General features: G+C 36.8%; 1 protein-coding gene and 1 pseudogene across 4 annotated transcripts in view; one reads left to right on the forward strand and one right to left on the reverse strand.

The window, feature by feature from the left end:
• Nubpl (NUBP iron-sulfur cluster assembly factor, mitochondrial) overlaps positions 1-16,093 on the reverse strand; it is a 217,367-nt gene extending 201,274 nt beyond the window's left edge. For all 4 annotated transcript variants that reach the window (XM_090345207.1, XM_090345206.1, XM_090345204.1 and 1 more), the window contains exons 1-3: positions 15,976-16,093; positions 15,311-15,458; positions 12,325-12,359 (exon numbers count right to left, since the gene is read on the reverse strand). In XM_090345207.1, coding sequence (XP_090201333.1) covers positions 12,325-12,359; positions 15,311-15,458; positions 15,976-16,083 — 291 coding nt within the window. In that variant the 5' untranslated portion in view covers positions 16,084-16,093. The remainder of the gene's footprint in view (positions 1-12,324; positions 12,360-15,310; positions 15,459-15,975) is intronic.
• On the forward strand, positions 7,371-7,855 carry LOC150055241 (large ribosomal subunit protein eL31-like; annotated as a pseudogene).
• Positions 16,094-19,295: the final 3,202 nt, after the last annotated feature.

Consider the following 19,295-nt stretch of genomic DNA (forward strand, 5'->3'; position numbering starts at 1 on the left):
ATAGAAGTAACAGAACTGACTCCTATAGGGTAGAAGGAAAGGAAGTACTGATAACTATACAAAGACACATTTCTGATAGAGAATATTATCAATGAAAAGTCCACTTTTCATGTGGAAAAGGAAGCAAGATAAACATAACAGGAAGCAGAAAGTATTGGGAAGAGCATCAATGGTAAAGAATAAATAGATGCCAGGTTTAGTGGTACATGAGATGAGGAAGCACAAGGCCAAATGTTTAAATCCTTGTACCAAAAAGGTGCTTTGTTTTGTTTGTTTAGTTAATAGTAGGCTAGAATAAAGTCGAAGAATAAGTCATACAGACAGCCAAGTTCAAACAAGAAACCACAACCTTGTAGTCACTTCCTACATATGAGGACAGAGGTAAACCATTCAACTCCATATCTTGAGTCAAGCACAGGGCCATCGATAAATGAACATATATATATATGAAGGAGTAACAAAAAACATTAACTCACCATGGGGGACAAAAGCATGAGAAGAGGTATCGATGTTCAAGAAATAATGCACCCACTACCTGACGAATGTAACTGTAACCCCTCTATCCATTATCCCAACAATAAAATACAATAAAAAAATTAACTCATCAGAAATCTATGTAGCATATATGAATGCTATATATTAATGATATCACAATGATCAAATATTTACAAGAAAATTCACTATGATGAATATTTGGTGTTTTATTGCAAAAGAAACACTTCAGTTTATATTGTTTTCTGTAATTACAAAAAAATAGTCTTTGTGAACTTCAGTGTACTTATAAAATGAACTTCTTACCAAGAATTACCTTTGACTGAGGTTCAAAAAGAAAAAAAAAAGGGATTTCACAAGTGTTTTCTGGATCTGAACTCTTTTTTCCCCTTCTACTCTAGCTTCACAATAAATATACTTTAAGCATAATGTGTATCATTCTTCTAAATTGGTAATAATATTGAAACTATTTTTCATAACAATGTACTTCTTATATATACTTCCAAACTTCAATAGAAACATAAAAATAGATTAATATAATGCAATACCTTTACAACACTAACTTTATAAACTTTGCTTCCAGACTTTATATACATCAATAATTGAGAGAATGGTTTCATTCATAGTTAATCCAAATTAACTTCATAACTGGTAGTCCAGTTGGTTAATAATATATACAGGGTGGCATATGCAATACCCTAACAGCTAATATCATAGGCTCTTACTTGTATTACACATTTACTATATGCCTTCCTATGCATTACCTCTTTAATACAAGTTTATAAGGCAAGTAGAGGCAAAAGGCACACAAGTTATCAAGTCAGAGAGAAAAATCAAAAGCAGTTCCATTTGACACCAAAAATAAAGATTGTTAACTGCTGTACACAAATAGATCAATGAAGAAAGGAACCATGTTATAAATGATAATGTATATGTTCTGCTCCATGATTCCTAGAACTTTCAAATATGAAAACCTAAATCTTGAGCTAAAATTACCTGGTTTGTTGTAATATGATCACAAAACTTTAAAGGCCTAAGATAATCTTATACTTTTTTTAAAAAAAACCTTAAAATAATTTGTGAAAAACAGCAATACATCTGGAAAAATTAAGCCTAAAGACATTTTAAGATTATGAGAAAAGAAATATTTTGAGATAAACATTAATGGAAAAAAATAACCAAAGAAACAAACTCTGAAGATAATACTTCTTCCTATTCTCTTTAATCTAATTAAAATTATATTTAGTGATTAATCCCTGTGATAATTTAAAACAAGTTTTACCAGTCAAGTAAAATACAGATCAATGCCAGATACCAGGGGCTCATGCCTTTAGTCCTATCTACTCAAAAGGCTGAGACCTGAAGGATGATAGTTTGAAATCAGCCTGGGCACAAAAGTCCATAAGATTCCATCTTCAGTTAACCAGCTATGTGGTGGTTATGCATGTGCTAGAAGCATAGATCACAGTTAAGCACCAGCTGTCCTCTATACATCACCTTTATATAACAGCAAGAAAATTTTCAAAAAAGAGAAAGCTAGACACTTGTGGCTCATGCCTATAATCCTGTAATCCTTACACGGTATTAAGAAGACTGAGACCTAAGGATTGAAATTCAAAGCTAGTCAGTGCAGAAAATCTGTGAGAAGGCCAAGCACGGTGGCTCACACCTGTAACCCTAGCTACTCAGGAGACTGAGATCTGAGGATCACAGTACAAAGTCAGCCCAGGCACTAAGGAATGAGAGATTCTTATCTCCAATTAATCACTAAGAAAAAAAAAAAAACAGGAAGTGGTGTTGTGGCTCAAGGGGTAGAGCAGTAGCCTTGAGCTGAAGAGCTCAGGGACAGCACCTAGGCCCCATGACCCACCAAAAAAAAAAAAAAAAATCTGTGAGAAACTTATCTCCAATTAATCACTAAAAAACCAGAAGTAAAGTTGTGGCTCAAGTGGTAGAGCAATAAGCCTTGCGTGAAAGAGCCCAAGGATCAGTGCGAAGCACCAGAGTTCAAGCTCCAAAACCAACACAACACTTTGAACTGCTAGTCACAAAAACTTTTATCTAACTACCAGTATAAAAATTTGAACTTATTGGGCAGGGAGTGTGGCATAGTGGTAGAGTCCTTGCCTAGCATGCATGAAGCCCTGGTTTCAATTCCTCAGTACCACTTACACAGAAAAAGCCAGATGCGGTGCTGTGGTTCAAGTGGTAGAGTACTAGCCTTGAGAAAGCCCAAGGACAGTGCCCAGGCCCTGTCATTGTGCTCAGCATATCACATATACTTTTTGTTCTGCAGCCAAAAGGCAGGAAAAAGCATAGATTACATTGAACAAACTATAGAGAATTTATCCAATACTTAGAATTTTCTGTGTATATTTGTCTGTCTATGTGGGAATACGGGAGAGTGTATATTCTTTATTTAACATTCCATGACTATTACCAACATTTATCCAGATAATCATTATCCATAATAATTGATATTGTAAAAATGGCCATATTGCCAAAACCGATCTACAAATTTACTTCAATCCCCTTCAAAATCCCAATGAAGTTCTTTTCCAAGACAGAGAAAACAATCTACAAATTAATATGGAACAACAAAAGACTTACAATAGCCAAAGCAATTTTATACACACACACAAAAGTAATGCTTCTGGAATCACAATCCCAGACCTCAAGCTCTACCACAGAGCTATAATAACAGAAACAGCTTGATACTGGCACAAAAGTAGATCCAAAGATCAATAGAACAGACTAGGAAATAAAACCATACACTCATAGTTATCTAATATTTGATAAGACAGCCAAAAATATACAATAGAAAAAAAGATAGTCTCTTCAATAATTAGTGTTGAGAAAACTGCACATCCATATGCAGAAAACTGAAACTGGATCCCTACTTGTTACCATGCACTAATATCAACTTAAACAGCAGACCTGAAACAATCCAGTTTTTAATCAAGAATGTAAGTCAATAAAAAGATCTAGAATGTCATTCAAATCTTATTTGTGCAATTTATTTCCCAGATGACCTTGAACAAATTACTTACCTTCTATGTGTTTTTACTTCCTCATCTACAATAAGGATTATAATAGTATCTATTACTAACTAATCACTGTGAACAGGAAATAAACTGAGAACTATGTTGTAAGGATTAAACTGGTCAATACAAAGTAGTTATTAACAATGCTTAATAGAACAAATGTTCAAGAAATGCTATTTAGCTGAGTACCAGTGACTCCTGCCTGTAGTCCTGGCTACTCAGGAAGCTGAGATCTGAAGATTCGGGTTCAAAGCCAGCCTGGCAAGAAAGTTCATGAGATTCTTATCTCCAATAAACTACTAATAAAAGCCAGAAGTAGAGCTGTGGCTTTGAGCAGAAGCTATATTCATGCATCAATTCTAGTATTTTTACTATATATATATATATATATAATTTACTATATACTAGAATTGATGCATGAATGCAATAAAATTACAAGTAAACAGTGCTACAGGAATTATAAAATAAAGGACCCTCTTTTTAGAGGAACCCAAGGAACACTTCATTGAATTGCCCATCAGGCAAAACTGAGGCAGCAAAAGGAACCCCACAGGCTCGTAGCAAAAGGGTGGCCTGCCATCACTCAAACCTCAATCCTCTCCACCAGCACCCTTGTGCAAGCCCTAACTAGCATCGTCACAGAGGTAACCCAGATGAAAGGACATTTAAAGTTGAAAGAAGGTGAAGAGAACATTCTGGTAAAAATGTAGAAAAGAAGATTAGCAGAAGATAAGAGTGTTTGCTTGAACACCCACAAAAGCTGTCTGTCAGCTATGCCTCTAAGCAAGGGAGCTACGTAATTCCAATAGTTACAAGTAATCTGGCATTATGGACTGTAGTTGAGCACAGGCAAGTGTGGCCAACTGCAGTGGTGGCGCTCCTCAAAGGCAAGAACTACATGTCCCATTCACTTCTGTATCTTCCAAATTAATATAGCACTTAGGAAAGAAGCACTCCATAATTTTTGACACATAAATGAACTAATAAGACCAAAAGAACATGAGTCTTAACTAAAGAAGGAATAATAGAAATAGAAAGATATATATGAAAAATATTGCAACAAAGACAAAAATATTTGCTGGCTGATGAAATGTAGCAAAAAGAGGGCACAATCAATGAAGGCTGTAAAAGTGATAAATACTTCATGGAGTGCATCACAGCTTTCTGTGAGAATCAAATATAATTACATTCATGAAAATGCTCTGTGGGGGAAAAAAAACGACTTTCTCTGGAATAAAAGCTACTCATTTTGGGCAGATTTAGTACTATATTTAGTGTGAATATATCTCATCATGTTAAGACACTTGTCTTCCTTTCAGTTCTTCTGGCTTTAAGAGAACACAGTGTGGCTATTCTGTTATGAATCACAACAAAACCTGCTAATTTGGGTTTAACTAACACATTCTTATTCACAGACAAAACTGAACAGATATATTCCACCACAAATGTAGGTAGGGCTGGGAATAAAGTTCAGTAGGCTTGCCTGGCATATGGAAGACCCTAGCATCCCCTGAAAACAGAAAAAAAAATGTATTTTTATTTTTGGTATTTATAGTATTTTATTTATGCATATTTATTTTTATTTATAGTTATATAAATTAGGTGAGTAAACAAGGTACACACAGATTATTATAAACATGTACATATATTGATGCATATACATTATATAAAAAACATTTGTAGTTATAATCTTAGCCGTGTATGAGCTTCTATAGTACCTGTTTACTTTTCTTTATATTCCCAGAGTATCTGGCAATGAGTGTTATAGGTGCTCATTAAACTTTCTGTACTACAATGAACTGAAATGGATATACTTGGGATTTCACAGAGCTTCAACTGGCTTTTGTTTCCTCCTCCCAGGCTCAGTGTTCCTCCCCATTGTGTACTAACTTTTATACTGTAAAAGAGTAAGATCCAAAATAAAAGTGGTTTAGGAAAAAAAAAAGAAGAAGAAGAAAAAATATGGTCTTCAGCACATATGACCAGTGGGGTGTCAAGAGATGCTTAACAACCAGCTTGGGAAAAAGTGGAAGACTCATTTTGAGTGTTTGCCAGCTTCCATGTTTTAAATATTCCCACCATATTCTATTCCAACCTAACAACAGAGGACAGATTGGTTTGCAGTATCCCTGAAAACTTAACCATTGTTCTCACAAGCCATCTCCACCATACCACTGGATAAAACATCTGATGCGCTGGGCGCAGTGGCTCACACCTATAAACCTAGCTACTCAGGAGGCTGAGATCTGAGGATCTCAGTTCAAAGCCAGCCGGGGCATTAAAGAATGCGAGACTCTTATCTCCAATTAACCATAGAAAATAAGAAGTGGGGCTATGGCTCCAGGGTATGGCAGTAGCCTTAAGCTGAAGAGCTCAGGGATAACACCCAGGCCCAGAGTTCAAGACCCATGACCCACAAAAAAAAAAATCTATATCTCTCTCTATATATATGATGCACAATATACATAATCACTAAACTCTTCACTTTAATATTACACATAAGTAAGACAAAAACAAAAAACAGGGAGACTCTAGATAACATTCAAGAAGTCTCCCAGAAATAATTAGCTTTTTATCATTTTTTATTTTTTGGTAGTGCTGGAGAAGAACTCAGGCCTTCAAGCAAGAGCTCAATCACTTCAGTCATGCCCTAGTCTTCCCTCTTTTTAGTTTGTTTTTCAGATAATATCTCTTGCTTTTGCTCAAGTGGGCCTTGAAACCATGATCCTCCAACCTATGCCTTCCAGGTAGCTGGAACTACACACATACTCCATCACATCTAGCTTTTTTTATAATCGCTGATACTTTTTTATTCACAGCTACTTCTTACCACTCCAGCCACAGATTCAGCAATCCCTATCAAAACCCCAAATGTATTCTCTGTAAAAATTTGTATGGAAAATAAACGGCATCAATGTGCAAAAGCAAACCAGAGCAAAAAGAACAACACTAGAGGGATCACAATATGGACTTCAAATTATCCTGCACAGTCATAGTAACAAAAACAGTATGTTAATGGAACAAATAGAGATACAAAGAATAACAGGAGAAGATAGAAGACCCACAAATAAAAAACACACAGCTATAACCATCTGATTTTTGCTAAAGTAGCCCAAAACATACATTGAAGAAAAAGCCTCCCCCAAAAAATGGTATGGAAGAAAACTGAGTATGTAGCAGAGTGAAATTTAATTCCTCTCTCATCTACCCTGTACAAAAATCAACTCCAAATGGTTCATAGATCTTAATATAAGACCTGAAACTTATTTAAAACTACTACTACAAAAAAAAAAGAGTACAGGTAAATATTTTTCTGAATAGAACTCCAATTGGCTAGAAAATAGGAACATAAATGGACAAATGGGGGTACATTATATTTAAGTTTCTGCAAATCACAAGAAACAATTAAGCAGAGCACTCATGGCTCTTAGCTACTCATGTAATCTTAGCTACTAAGAAGGCTGAGATCTGAGGATTGTGGTTCAAAGTCAACCCAAGCAATGAAGTCCTGAGACTCTAATCTCCAAGAGAAAAAAACTGAAAGTGGTACCGGTGGCTCCAGTGGTGGAGTGCTGGCCTTGAACACAAAGAGGCTCAAGGACAACAACACTCAAGGCCTCAGTTCAATCCTCAGAATAGGGGAAGAAGGGAAAGAAGGAAGGAAGGAAAGGGCAGGGAGGGGAGGGATTGGGAAGGAAGAATCAAGAAACAAGGTGGAGCTGGAATGTGGCTTGGTGGTAGTATGCTTGCCTTGCATGCATAAGGCCTTACGTTCTATTCCTCAATACCACATAAAAAAATAAAATGAATACTTTCCAACTTGGGCCCAGCAGAATGGCTCCGGCAAAGAAGAGTGCCTTAAACAAGGTGGTGACCTGAGAATACACCATCAACATTCACAAGCGCATCCATGGAGTGGACTTTAAGAAGAGTGCACTTAAAAGAAATCCGATGGGGGTGTGGGGGGGGGGGGAGAATGGGTACCAAGACATGTGAAAGGGTATCAATGTATGTGAATTAATGCACCTTCTATCTGGCAAATATCATGTAACCCTTTTACTAATTACAATAAAAAAAAAAAGAAAGAAATCCGGAAGTTTGCCATGAAGGAGATAGGAACTCCCGATGTGCTCATCAATACCATGCTCAACAAAGTTGTCTGGGCCAAAGGAATAAGGAATGTTCCCGATCGGATCCGCGTGCCATTATCCAGAAAGTGCAATGAGGATGAAGACTCGCCAAACAAGCTCTATACTCTGGTAACCTAAGTCCCTGTTACCACCTTCAAAAATCTACAGACAGTCAATGTGGATGAGTGAGTGTCAAATAAAACTATAAAATGTAAAATAAATAAATAATAAAACAAAGTTTTTAAAAAAGAGACAACCCACAGAACAGAGCAAATATTCATTGGTTATTCAATATATAAATAATTCCTGAATACATCAAGAGTTGAAAAAAAAAGGAAACAGCAAAACAAATAACTCAATTTAAAAATGGGCAAACAGCCAAGTACCAGCAGCTCACCTCTATAATCATAGCTAGCTACTATGGATCATAGTTCAAAGCCAGCCAAGGCAGGAAAATCGGTGAGACTTTTATCTCTAATCAACAACCAAAAAGTTGGAAGTGGAGCTGTGACTCAAGTAGTTAAAGTGTTAGCCTCGAGTAGTTAAGCAAAATAGCTCAGGGATAATGCCTGGCTGGCACAAAAAAAGGAAGAAAGGAAAGAGGAGCAAAAGAAAGAAAAGGAAGACTCATATAAAAAGTTTGTAATTTTGCCAACCTCCTAATTTGAACTCACTGAAACCCACTGGGAACTGTTGGTTAACTTATGACAGACGTAGGAAAGTATTACAAATAGTATGAAAGTATCTTCACAGACTCTCTAAAATGAAATATGTACATCTTTGATTGAACATCATTCTGCCTAACAAACCATAGACTTAATGATGTCTCTTTAAAAAGCAAAATTAAATTCAAAAAATAAGAAGACAAGATATAAGAAAGCAGGTCCTCATAAAAAGAAGAGCATTGAAACAACATCTAAAAAGAAAAAAAAAAAGTTGACCTTTGCAGTAGAATGCTCTCATTACAGAGGCATAACTTAAAAGAAATATGATTATATTTTTTCTCTGAAAGTCCAACTTATGTCACTTGGTTCCATGATAAGTAAAATTTAGATAATCAAAATATTACAAATTGTTATTATTTTCCCATTTCCAGAAATAACAAAGGGGTAAATATCAAAAGGCATGTTTCTCCACCTGCCTAGTTCTGGAATCTATCAGACTCTAGATTCCCTATTCCAATATGAAACTTGTAGAAATAATATACATTATTTTTTCTTTTTGCTACCTATTGGGAACAACTAAGTACATAGTAATGGTAAATAGATTAGAAGCCCAGTCAGAGATTAAAACATTAAAGGATTCTTGCCTACATTTTACAAAGTAGGTTTGAGAGGTAAATTTAGATCAGTTCTAAAATAGGTAGTAAATTTATCAATTAGTAAGTTTTTGGAATTCTAAAATATGTTCAATGTTCATTTTTATTTTTTAATTATCTAAAAAGATAATAATGTCTAACATTTATGGGAGTATAAATACTACAGCTAAAATGAAAAGTCAGTCAAACTTTCAGGAATATATATAAACAATTTAAAATGTGCATACCTTGGGAGACCTACTAGTGTTTCTTCTAGCAAACTAACTCCCAAAAAATCATTACACAGTGTGTAAAAAAATATATGAGGCTAAGTAAAATAAACTCCAGGATATGGAAATAAGAGGTTTATTCTTTATGATTGTTGTTCTTAATATACTATGTGAAGTTCTTTCATTTCTCTTTTGTTTCCCCTTATAGTTTATCTCATGTTGTTATGGTATCAGACTTTGGTATTTGGTATATTGTATATACATTTATTTGTTTATTTGAATAGGGAAAGAAAAGCAAGATGACTGGGAGGGGGTGGGTAGAGAGTAAATGGAAGAAAAACATGGGAAGGGGTACTGAAGAAGTAATTTAACCACTACGTGACAAATGCAACTGTAACCCCTCTAGATATTACCCTGACAATAAAATGCAATAATAATATTTTTTAAATGAAAGAAAAAAAAATGTGTCATAAGAATTCCACAGTAAGAGGCCAGGAGTTTGGCCTAATGGTAGAGTGCTTGCCTAGCATGCATGAAGACCCAGGTTCAATTCCTCAGTACCACATACATAGAAAAAAGCTGGAAGTGGTGCAGTGGCTCAAGTAGTAGAGTACTAGCCTTGAAAAACCCCAAGGACTGTGCCCAGGCCCTGAGGACTATCAAAAAAAAAAAAAAAGAACTCCACAGTAAGACCATATACATGGTACAAGTGGTAGAGTGCCTGCTTAGTAAGTGTGAAAACTGGAGTTCTAACCGTAGTACCATAAAACTATTTGGAAAAAGCTGGAAGTCGTGCTGTGGCTCAAGTGGTAGAGTGCTAGTCTAGAGCACAAAGAGGCTCAGTGATAACACCCACACCCTGAGTTCAAGCCTCAGGACCAGCAAAAGTTTAAAAAGAAAAAAAAGAGGTCAAACTAAATATTTCATTAAAGAAAACTGGTTTTATATGTTCTAGACAACTGCAAATACAGCCATCGTTAAGAATGAGAGGTATATCACTGGGTAATGGTGGCTCACAACTGTAATGCTACAGGAGGCCAAGAACTGAGGATCCAACTTCAAAGCAGGAAAGTCACAAAGACCCTTATTGCCAGTATAATACTCCAAAAAAATAGTCAGGAGTAGCACCGAGACTCAAGATGCAGAGCACAAAAGCTCAGGGGAAGCATGTAGGCCCTGGGTTCAAGACCCAGGACCAGTACAAATAAACAAATAAGCAAATAAATGAATGAAAACAACAAACTCACTGTACCACACCTTCATAATAACAATAAAATTGTATTTTAAAATTTTAAAAGATATTTACCAAATTTAAAATTTAAAAGATATTTACCAAATTTTAAAAGATATTTACCAACAATACATCTGACAAATGCTTAATATCTAGTATCTACAGGGAACTCAAGAAACTAATCCCCCCCAAACCCAATAAACCATTCACTAAATGGGCAAGGGAACTAAAGAGAGACCTATCAGAAGAAGAGATTAAAATGGCAGAAAAGCATATGAGAAAATGTTCATCATCTATGGTCATAAAGAAAATACAAATAAAAACAACCCTAAGATACCACCTTACCCCAACAAGAATGGCCAAGATTTTGAACTCAGACAATGACAGTTGCTGGCGGGGTTGTGGAGAAAAAGGAACCCTGCTACACTGCTGGTGGGAATGTAGACTAGTTCAGCCACTCTGGAAAGCAGTGTGGAGGTTCCTTAAAGAACTGAAAATAGACCTTCCCTATGATCTCGCCATACCACTTCTGGGCATCTATCCTGAACAGCATGACCCAGGATATTATAAGGACACCTGCTCAGCTATGTTCATCTCTGTACTATTCACAATAGCCAGGTGATGGAAACAAACTAGATGCCCTACTGCAGATGAATGGATACAGAAAATGTGGTATATATACACAATGGAATTCTACATGGCCAACAGACAAGATAAAATAATGGCATTCGCAGGGAAGTGGATGAATCTAGAGCGAATCATGTTGAGTGAGACAAGTCAAGACCTAAGGAACAAAAGGCGCATCGTATCCTTAATATGCGGCTATTAAATCCAAAGAGTACAAGAGTGAGGACTCAATAACTGCATACCCAAAGCTATGGACATGGTAATGGAAATACAAACACAATTATATAGACATAAAAACCTATGACTCCATAGACATAATGTTTTATTTCATAAATTGATATGTTTCTATGACATACAAACCCTTAGCCTAATTTTGATTAAGTTCTAAATACTAAGTCCCAGAGATTGTAATTAGAGATTCTCTCATTGAACACTTGTTTGTTAAACTTGTCATTTAAAATATGATGTAAACATAAGCCATATAATGAATGATTGTTGTTCTTAAGGTACTATGTCATCTCTCATCACTTTTGCTGTCCCTTGGTTATCTCATATTGTTACACTATCTCACTTTGTTACCTGATATATCGCATATATTTGTATTTGGTTATCTGAAATTGGATGGGGAATGGGGGAAAACAAGATGAGGGATGGGAGTGGGGGGGAGGGAAATGGGGACCAAGACAAGTGAAAGGGTATCAATGTATGGGAATTAATACACCATCTATCTGGCAAATATCATGTAACCCTTCTATTAATTACAATAAAAAATATATGGAAAAAAATACGGCATATTATAGGACGGTGCATACACTTACACATACATGTGTACTATAAAACTTTCATATGGAGAAAAGAGATTTTTTTAAAGATATACATAAAACTACAACTAGCCCTTTGATATAAAAAAGAATACATGAGCCTTCCTCTTATTTTGTATATATATTCTATTTAAATAGATTAACAGTACTTTGAAAAGAAAAAATCTGAACTACTAACATTTAACAAATTGAACTCAGAATATCTGTACAGATTATAATAGTGAAAAGTAACCTTTATGCATGAACATGAGAGCCTCTGTGAAAGACCAAGTAAACAATTTATGACTAATAGATAAATGTACCATCATTATGACATGACTCCACTAATGACACCATTTTTAGTTGCTTAAAGACATGCAATTGAGAATACACTACACCACTTCTGACAGAGTAATAGTATGTTCTTCATCATTGCCTTAAATAAGTTAATATTTCTACTAATCAGCACATACCGAATCATTTGCTGCCAGTGCAAGTGCCAGGTTCACTAAAAGAAACAGAAAAAAAATTAAATTTAGAAATTTTTCTTCTATGAAAATTAACTGTGCCTCCAAAAAGCAGAAAAATGTAATGCATCTCCCTTATTTGTAAGGAACAGGATATGGAGAAAATTCAGAAAACAAAAAGACAAAAAAAAATGATAGTAATTGTGCAAATACTAATAGTTGTCTGCCCTAAAATTCACATTTTAAATTTTATAATATCTTGCAATTCTGTTCAAACATCAGTGTTTTTTTAAATGTGAGTGATATGCTTTACCTGAGAATGATTGATCCTAATCTATTTCCAAGAATGATTAAGTAGATCCTCTTACTATGAATCACATTTCCTTAGCAGAGCTATAAATTATGTTGGAGTTATTTCCTTTAAAGTACTTAAGAACACTATTGATCAGGAGGAGAAGAGGGAGACAAGAAAAAAAAAAAGCAGTAAAGGACATCAGTTTAGCAGGGCACTGGGTGGCCATGACTGTGCTCCTAGCTACTCAGGAGGCTGAAATCAGGTTTGAAGCTAGTCAGTGCAGACACATCCATGAAACCCTTATCTCCAGTTGGCGAGCAGAAACCAGAACTGGAGGCATGTTTCAAGTTGTACCATGCCAAATGTCGGAAAATAAGCCAAAAGTGAGTATAAGGGCTGAAGTTCAAGCCCTGGCTAACCTAAATCAAATTCCAACTCCTCTACCTTCTACTGCACATAAAAGTAAAGAGGTAATTTTACTTCTCAATCATTTCTACCTCTGTAAAATAAATATAATCCCTTCTTCATAACTATTTTAAAGTTTAAATAAAGCACTACACGTAAAGTGTTTACTCTAGGGCATGGAACCTGATAAAAGTCATTCCTATAAATCACAAAATAAATATGAATATATAATGAAGCATAATCTAACTTTTAAACTGTTAGAGAACAGTCCATCTTAAAATTAGTTTCTACATTCATTTAAACCATTTATCAATAAAACTGAACACAAGAAATACATAGCATAATATGTACTGACAAAAATAGTGAGGGTCAATTACCAAAGCACCTACTCTATATCATAATCTGTACACTTTCTTATATATTTCCTATTTAAATGCTTTACCATTCCATGGCAACAGTTTATCTTCTAGCTAAAAGCAATGAACAATTAGTTTTTAAAAAGGACTAGTGTACAGATAACAAATTATATTGCACAAAACCTAAAGAACTTATGGCCATGATCATCAAAACATTTCCCATCTTTATCTACTCCAAGTAATCCCAATTCACGTAAAAAGGTTCATACCACTAAAAACAGATCAATGAACTGTGGAGTTTTACTTTTATTTTTTTAAAGAGGCATATTCTACAGGGCTGGGAATGTGGCCTAGTGGTAGAGTGCTTGGCTAACATGCACGAAGCTTTGGGTTTGATTCCTCAGTACCGCATACACTGAAAAAAAGCCAGGAAGTGGTGCTGTGGCTCAAGTGGTAGAGCTCTAGCCTTGAGGAAAGCCCAAGGATAATGTTCAGGCCTTAAGTTCAAGCCCCAGAACTTACAAAAAAAAAAAAATCACTAGTGATTTGTTCTTAATGAACTTCTTTTACTTTCCTAAGGGTTTACAATTCAGGTCTTAGTCTTTAATTCTAGAATATGATTTTTTTTTTCTTTTGCTTTTCTGGGGTTTGAACTCAGGGCCTGGGCACTGTCGCTGAGATTCCTCAAGGCTGGAGTTGTACCATTTGAGCTGCAGAACCACTTCCAGCTTTGTCTGTGTATGAGGTATCAAGGGACTCGAACCCGGGTCTTCATGCTTACTAGGCAAACACTCTACCACTGGGCCAAACTCCCAGTCCCAATAATTTTTTAATTAACTGCTAAAAAGACTGCTTTCAATATGACCTGGATTAGCAAGCATTCATACTAAAATGCTTAAAATTCAGTATGAGGTCATTATAAGATGTGACTGCTTTGTGATCCCAAATTAAATAAGTTCAAATGTAAAATAAAAGCCAAAGTAGAAGCATGCAGTTATGAGTAAGTAACATACAGCATAAAGACAGCTAATAATACTGTATTCTACATTTGAAAATCATTAAGATAGTACTGTGAAGTATTCTCATCACATACACAAAAAAAAGCAACTAGGTGAAGAGATGATTGTGGAAATCATTTCACAACATACATATTTAATGACATCAGTTATACAACTTGAATAAACACAGTATTTGTCAGTGAAGTTGAATAAAATAAGTTATTTCTAATGAACAGAACTGGAAGTTTCTCTTATACATTATACTAGAATAATGTTTTGAGAAATGTTCCTAAGGAAGTTTTTGTAAGTAATTATTAATCTTGGCTGTTAACATTTCCATTTCTGATGGCACTTCTTATTATGGGCTCTAAAATCAGCTTTTTAATGACAAATTTAAATAAATAAGTGCCACCAAAAAGGAATTAGTTCATTAAATAAAAGATACGATTATAGATGGCAGTGTAAAATTTCAAATGACGTTTTGTTGACTTGGCATACAGTGAAAATTAATTATGGCTAAATGCAAAAAAGGTCACAGCAACATCAACAATCTCACTGTAAATAACAATATAGCTATGTGCATATTAATAAAGATTGGAAAAAATGGAGTATTCAAGTTACGAAGTTTTTGTTTTTGTTGTTGTTGTTCTGTTTGTTTTCACAGAAACCGGTTCTCTGAGCAGTTACTATGAAGTAGACACTGGAGTGATTAGTTTGCTTAATTTGCAAAACCAGCCTATGAAAAATTATCATCTTCTCATTTAAATAAACTGTAATACTTCCGGACAACGTGACCACCTACTTTGAGAAGCAATCTGGTTCCTTATTTTATCTCCAAATATCACAAATACTACGCTTACAAAGAAAAACGACAAATGAATAATGTGCATTAGCTAAATGGTTAACAAATCAGGATCATAATTAATATCCTCTAATACCTGCTGTCGTAGACTTTCCAACTCCACCCTTTCCAGAAGCCACAACTATAACTTGTTTAACACCTTCTATAGGTTTCTGTTTTGGAAGTCCTCGGGACATGATTTCTGCTCTTCTTTGTTCTAGGGTGTCACTCTCAGCGCCAGATAACTTTAGAAATAAATTAAACAAGATAATCATTTTAAATAAGCCTTCTTCCAGTATTAAGCTGTAAATTATTTTTTTAAGAAAAAATCAGTATTTCAGGGCCTTTCTTTTCTAACTCTGCCATGAAAGAGCCGTTTTACCTATTGTTACTGATCCTAATTGAAAAGACGCATTGCTTAAATTGCACATCACAAAGGAATGCGTTGGTTTCTCTAACATGGAAAGTTGCTTGTCTCGATCCTCTCCGAGTTCTCCTTCCCTTCATGGCATAGATTACAAAACCCACAACCAAGATTAGGATGTGAACACCCATGTTCCAACTACCCCGGCAGCCCCACTGTGGTCCTACACTCGGGAAAGCGAGAAAGTGGAGCACTGGAGGCCGCAGGGGACTCAGCGTGGACCCGGGCCCATGAGGGACTGAGCCCAGTCCCGGGCCTGAGCCCGTGCTCGGGGACCTGCAGCCCGGCCTTCCAGCAACACCCTCCCGCCGCTCCTCCTGCTCGGCAGCACTACGGACCTGGCGCCGAGCTGCCCACATTCCGCTTCTGCCACGCGGGACAGTGGCCCCACCATCACCCCAACGCATCATCCCACCAAGGGGCAAAAAGCGACGCCAAGCTCCCATGGCGCCGAGCTCCCTCCCGAGCCCTGCCGGGAAACGGCGCGCGCGGGCGCGGGCGAGTGACGTCACGTAGCAACGCGCGGCTTCCTGCCCTTAGCAACCGGCCTGGCTTGGGTTAACTCAGTCCAGGAAGCCAATCTGTCTCTGTCCAGCTTGTCCAGTGTGCTGCCAGGTATTTGCATCGCTTTTTTTTTCCCCACTTAGCATATCTCCTTTTATGCTCACAGGAAGCCCCAGAGAGGACAGAACAATTGTTTGCTTTTGTTTTGCTTTGTTAATTTTAGCTAACCAGGCTATCACTGAGCACACGGCCAAGCTCCTCTTGTTAGGAACAAAACCGGGACTTAGACAAAGTTTTGAAATGCGTGTTCATAACTAACCTCAGACGTCGAAATGCTCGAGTTCGTCAAAGGGGTGGGGGAGGATGAGAATGTTCAAAGGGGTGACATTGTTCTACCAAGCAAATTTCATAGCTACATCTTCTACATCGTCAATGCTAATAAACCCCAGGCCGAACCCCACTGAAGGCCGGCACTGACTAGATGTCTGCTCCTTTTCTTCCCACGAAACTGAACAAACCTTTGCTGATTTGCCTAATCCCCTGACTTTGGGTGAATTCTTTCATGTTCCCATCATTGGCCAAAGTCCCGTGATCTAACAGTAATTACATATACTTCTTTGCTGGGAAATAATGCATCATATAAGAGTAAATATCTAAAAGAATCCTGATTATTTGACTAGGTTTTTTTTCTTTTGTTTTGTCTGATGCCAGTTCTAGGTCCCAAATTCAGAACCAGGATACTGTGCCTGTGCTTTTTATCACTCAAGCACTTTACCACTTTGAGCCACAGTGCCACTTCCAGTTTTCTGGTGGTTAATTGCAGATAAAAGTCTTACAGATTTTCCTGCCTGGGCTGGCTTTGAATGATGATTCAAAAATCTCAGCCTCCTACAGGTATGTGAGCCACAAGTCTCTCTCTCTCTCTCTCTCTCTCTCTCTCTCTCTCTCTCTCACACACACACACACACACACACACACACACACACACACACACACACACACACACACACACACACTTTTGGGGTTTTTTTTTTAAGACATTTCGCTGTGTCCAAAAATGGTACCATACCATAGGAAAGATATGGAACCAACCCAAAGGCCCCTCCAGTAGATGATTGGATCAAGAAGATGTGGTACTTATACACAATGGAATTCTATGCTGCCATCAGAAAGAATGACACTGCCCCATTTTTTTTTTTTTGCCAGTCCTGGGTTTGAGCTCAGGGCCTGAGCAATGTTCTTGGACTTTCTCAAGGCTAGAGTTCTATCACTTGAGCCTCAGCACCACTTCTGGCTTTTTTCTATGTATGTGGTACCAAGGAATCCAACCAGGTCTTCATGTGTGCTAGACAAGCACTTTACCACTAGGCCAAATCCTGGCCCTGACACTGCCCCATTTGTAAGGAAATGGAAAGCCTTGGGAAAAATCATGTTAAGTGAAGAAAGCCAGACCCAAAGGAGCATAGGCTCCATGGTAATAATTAGTACACACCTAGGACTCTCCTAGCAGAGGATTACAATAGCTGGATACCTAGGTACATAACGGTCATATAAGATGAGACTAAATGAAAGGATCTCCAAGATATGGAATCAAGAGGTTTATCTTGTGTGATTATTGTTCTTAATGTCCTATGTTATTTCTCTTTTCTTTTTTGCCCCTTGGTTAATCTCATATTGTTACTGTGTCTGACTTTGTTGCCTGGTATATTGTATATACGTTTATTTATTTGAAATAGGAAAGGAAATGGGGGAAAACAAGATCATTGGGAGGGGTGGGGGAGAGAAATGGGGAGAAAAACATGAGAAGGAGTTTCAATGTGTGAGAAGTAATGTACCTACTACCTGGTGAATGTAAGTGTAACCCCTCTATATTTCACTTCAACAATAAAAAATAAAATAAAATAATTTTAAATGGTACCGTAGTCTGGCACAATCAATCCAGCTTCTTGGGAGGTAGAGAGGGGAGGATCTTGCTTTAAAGCTAACTCAGGCAAATCAGTGGGATTCTATCATTTAAAAAAAGTGAAAGCCCCAAAACTAATCTCCAAATGAACAACCATGTAAATTAACCATGAAATGGCGGAGATAATAAAGCTCCACATTCCTAGAAGCAGCTACAAGAGACTTAAATCCTGTTTCCTAATTTCCTCATTTTGAAAACTTCTTTTGATGTCACTTTCATTATGTTTCTAAGTTAATGAAGCATAATTTGTTATTGAGCATCTAGAGATTTTTGTTTTCGTTTTTATTTGATTATTGTTTGGTTTGTTGAGACAGGATCTTACTACGTAGTACAGGTAGGACTTGCACTCAAAAATCCTCCTAATATGTTAAGAATTTTGCTGCTTTGCTTTGTGATGCTTGTGAGAACAAGCTCAGGACCTTCAGCACACTAAGCAAGCACTCTTATAACTGACCCACATCCACAGCCCTGAGTAAGATTTTTTCCTTAATTATGCCATATGTCAAGCATCTATGTCCCACAGACTCTTAAGACAGTCATGGGGCTTGAATACTCAGGGCTCTGTCCTTGAGCATTTTCAAGGCTAGAACTCTGCCACTTGAGCCACAGCACTGCTTCTGGCTTTTTCTCTGTATGTGGTACCAAGGAATCAAACCTAAGGGCTAGGCAACACTAGGCAACACTGCCAGCCCAGCCCTATATATTTTTAAAGATGTTATTTTTTATTGTAATTAATAGATGGATTACAGTTATATTTGCCAGATAGAAGGTGCATTACTTCTCACACATTGATACCCCTTTCTCATATTTTGTCCCCATTTTCCTCCTCACACCTCCTCCCCTCAACTTGTTTTCTCCCCTTCCCTTTCCTATTTCAAATAAACAAATAAATGTATATACAATATACCAGGTAACAAAGTCAGACACAGTAACAGTATGAGATTAACCAAAGGGCAACAATACAGAAGAGAAATAACATAGTACATTAAGAACAACAATCACATGATGTAAAGCTCTTGTTTTCATATCCTGGAGGTCCTTTCATTTAGCCTCATCATGTATGGCCTTATGTATCTAGGTTTTGCGCTATTGTAATCCTGTCCTAGGAGAGTCCTAAGTGTATACTGATTTTTACCAATGAGGGAAACCATGGAGCCTATGTTCCTTTGAGTCTGGCTTACTTCACTTAAT

This window comes from Megascapheus bottae, chromosome 14, assembly GCF_031878675.1.
Source record: "Megascapheus bottae isolate mThoBot1 chromosome 14, mThoBot2.hap1, whole genome shotgun sequence".
Classification (NCBI taxonomy): Eukaryota; Metazoa; Chordata; class Mammalia; order Rodentia; family Geomyidae; genus Megascapheus; species Megascapheus bottae.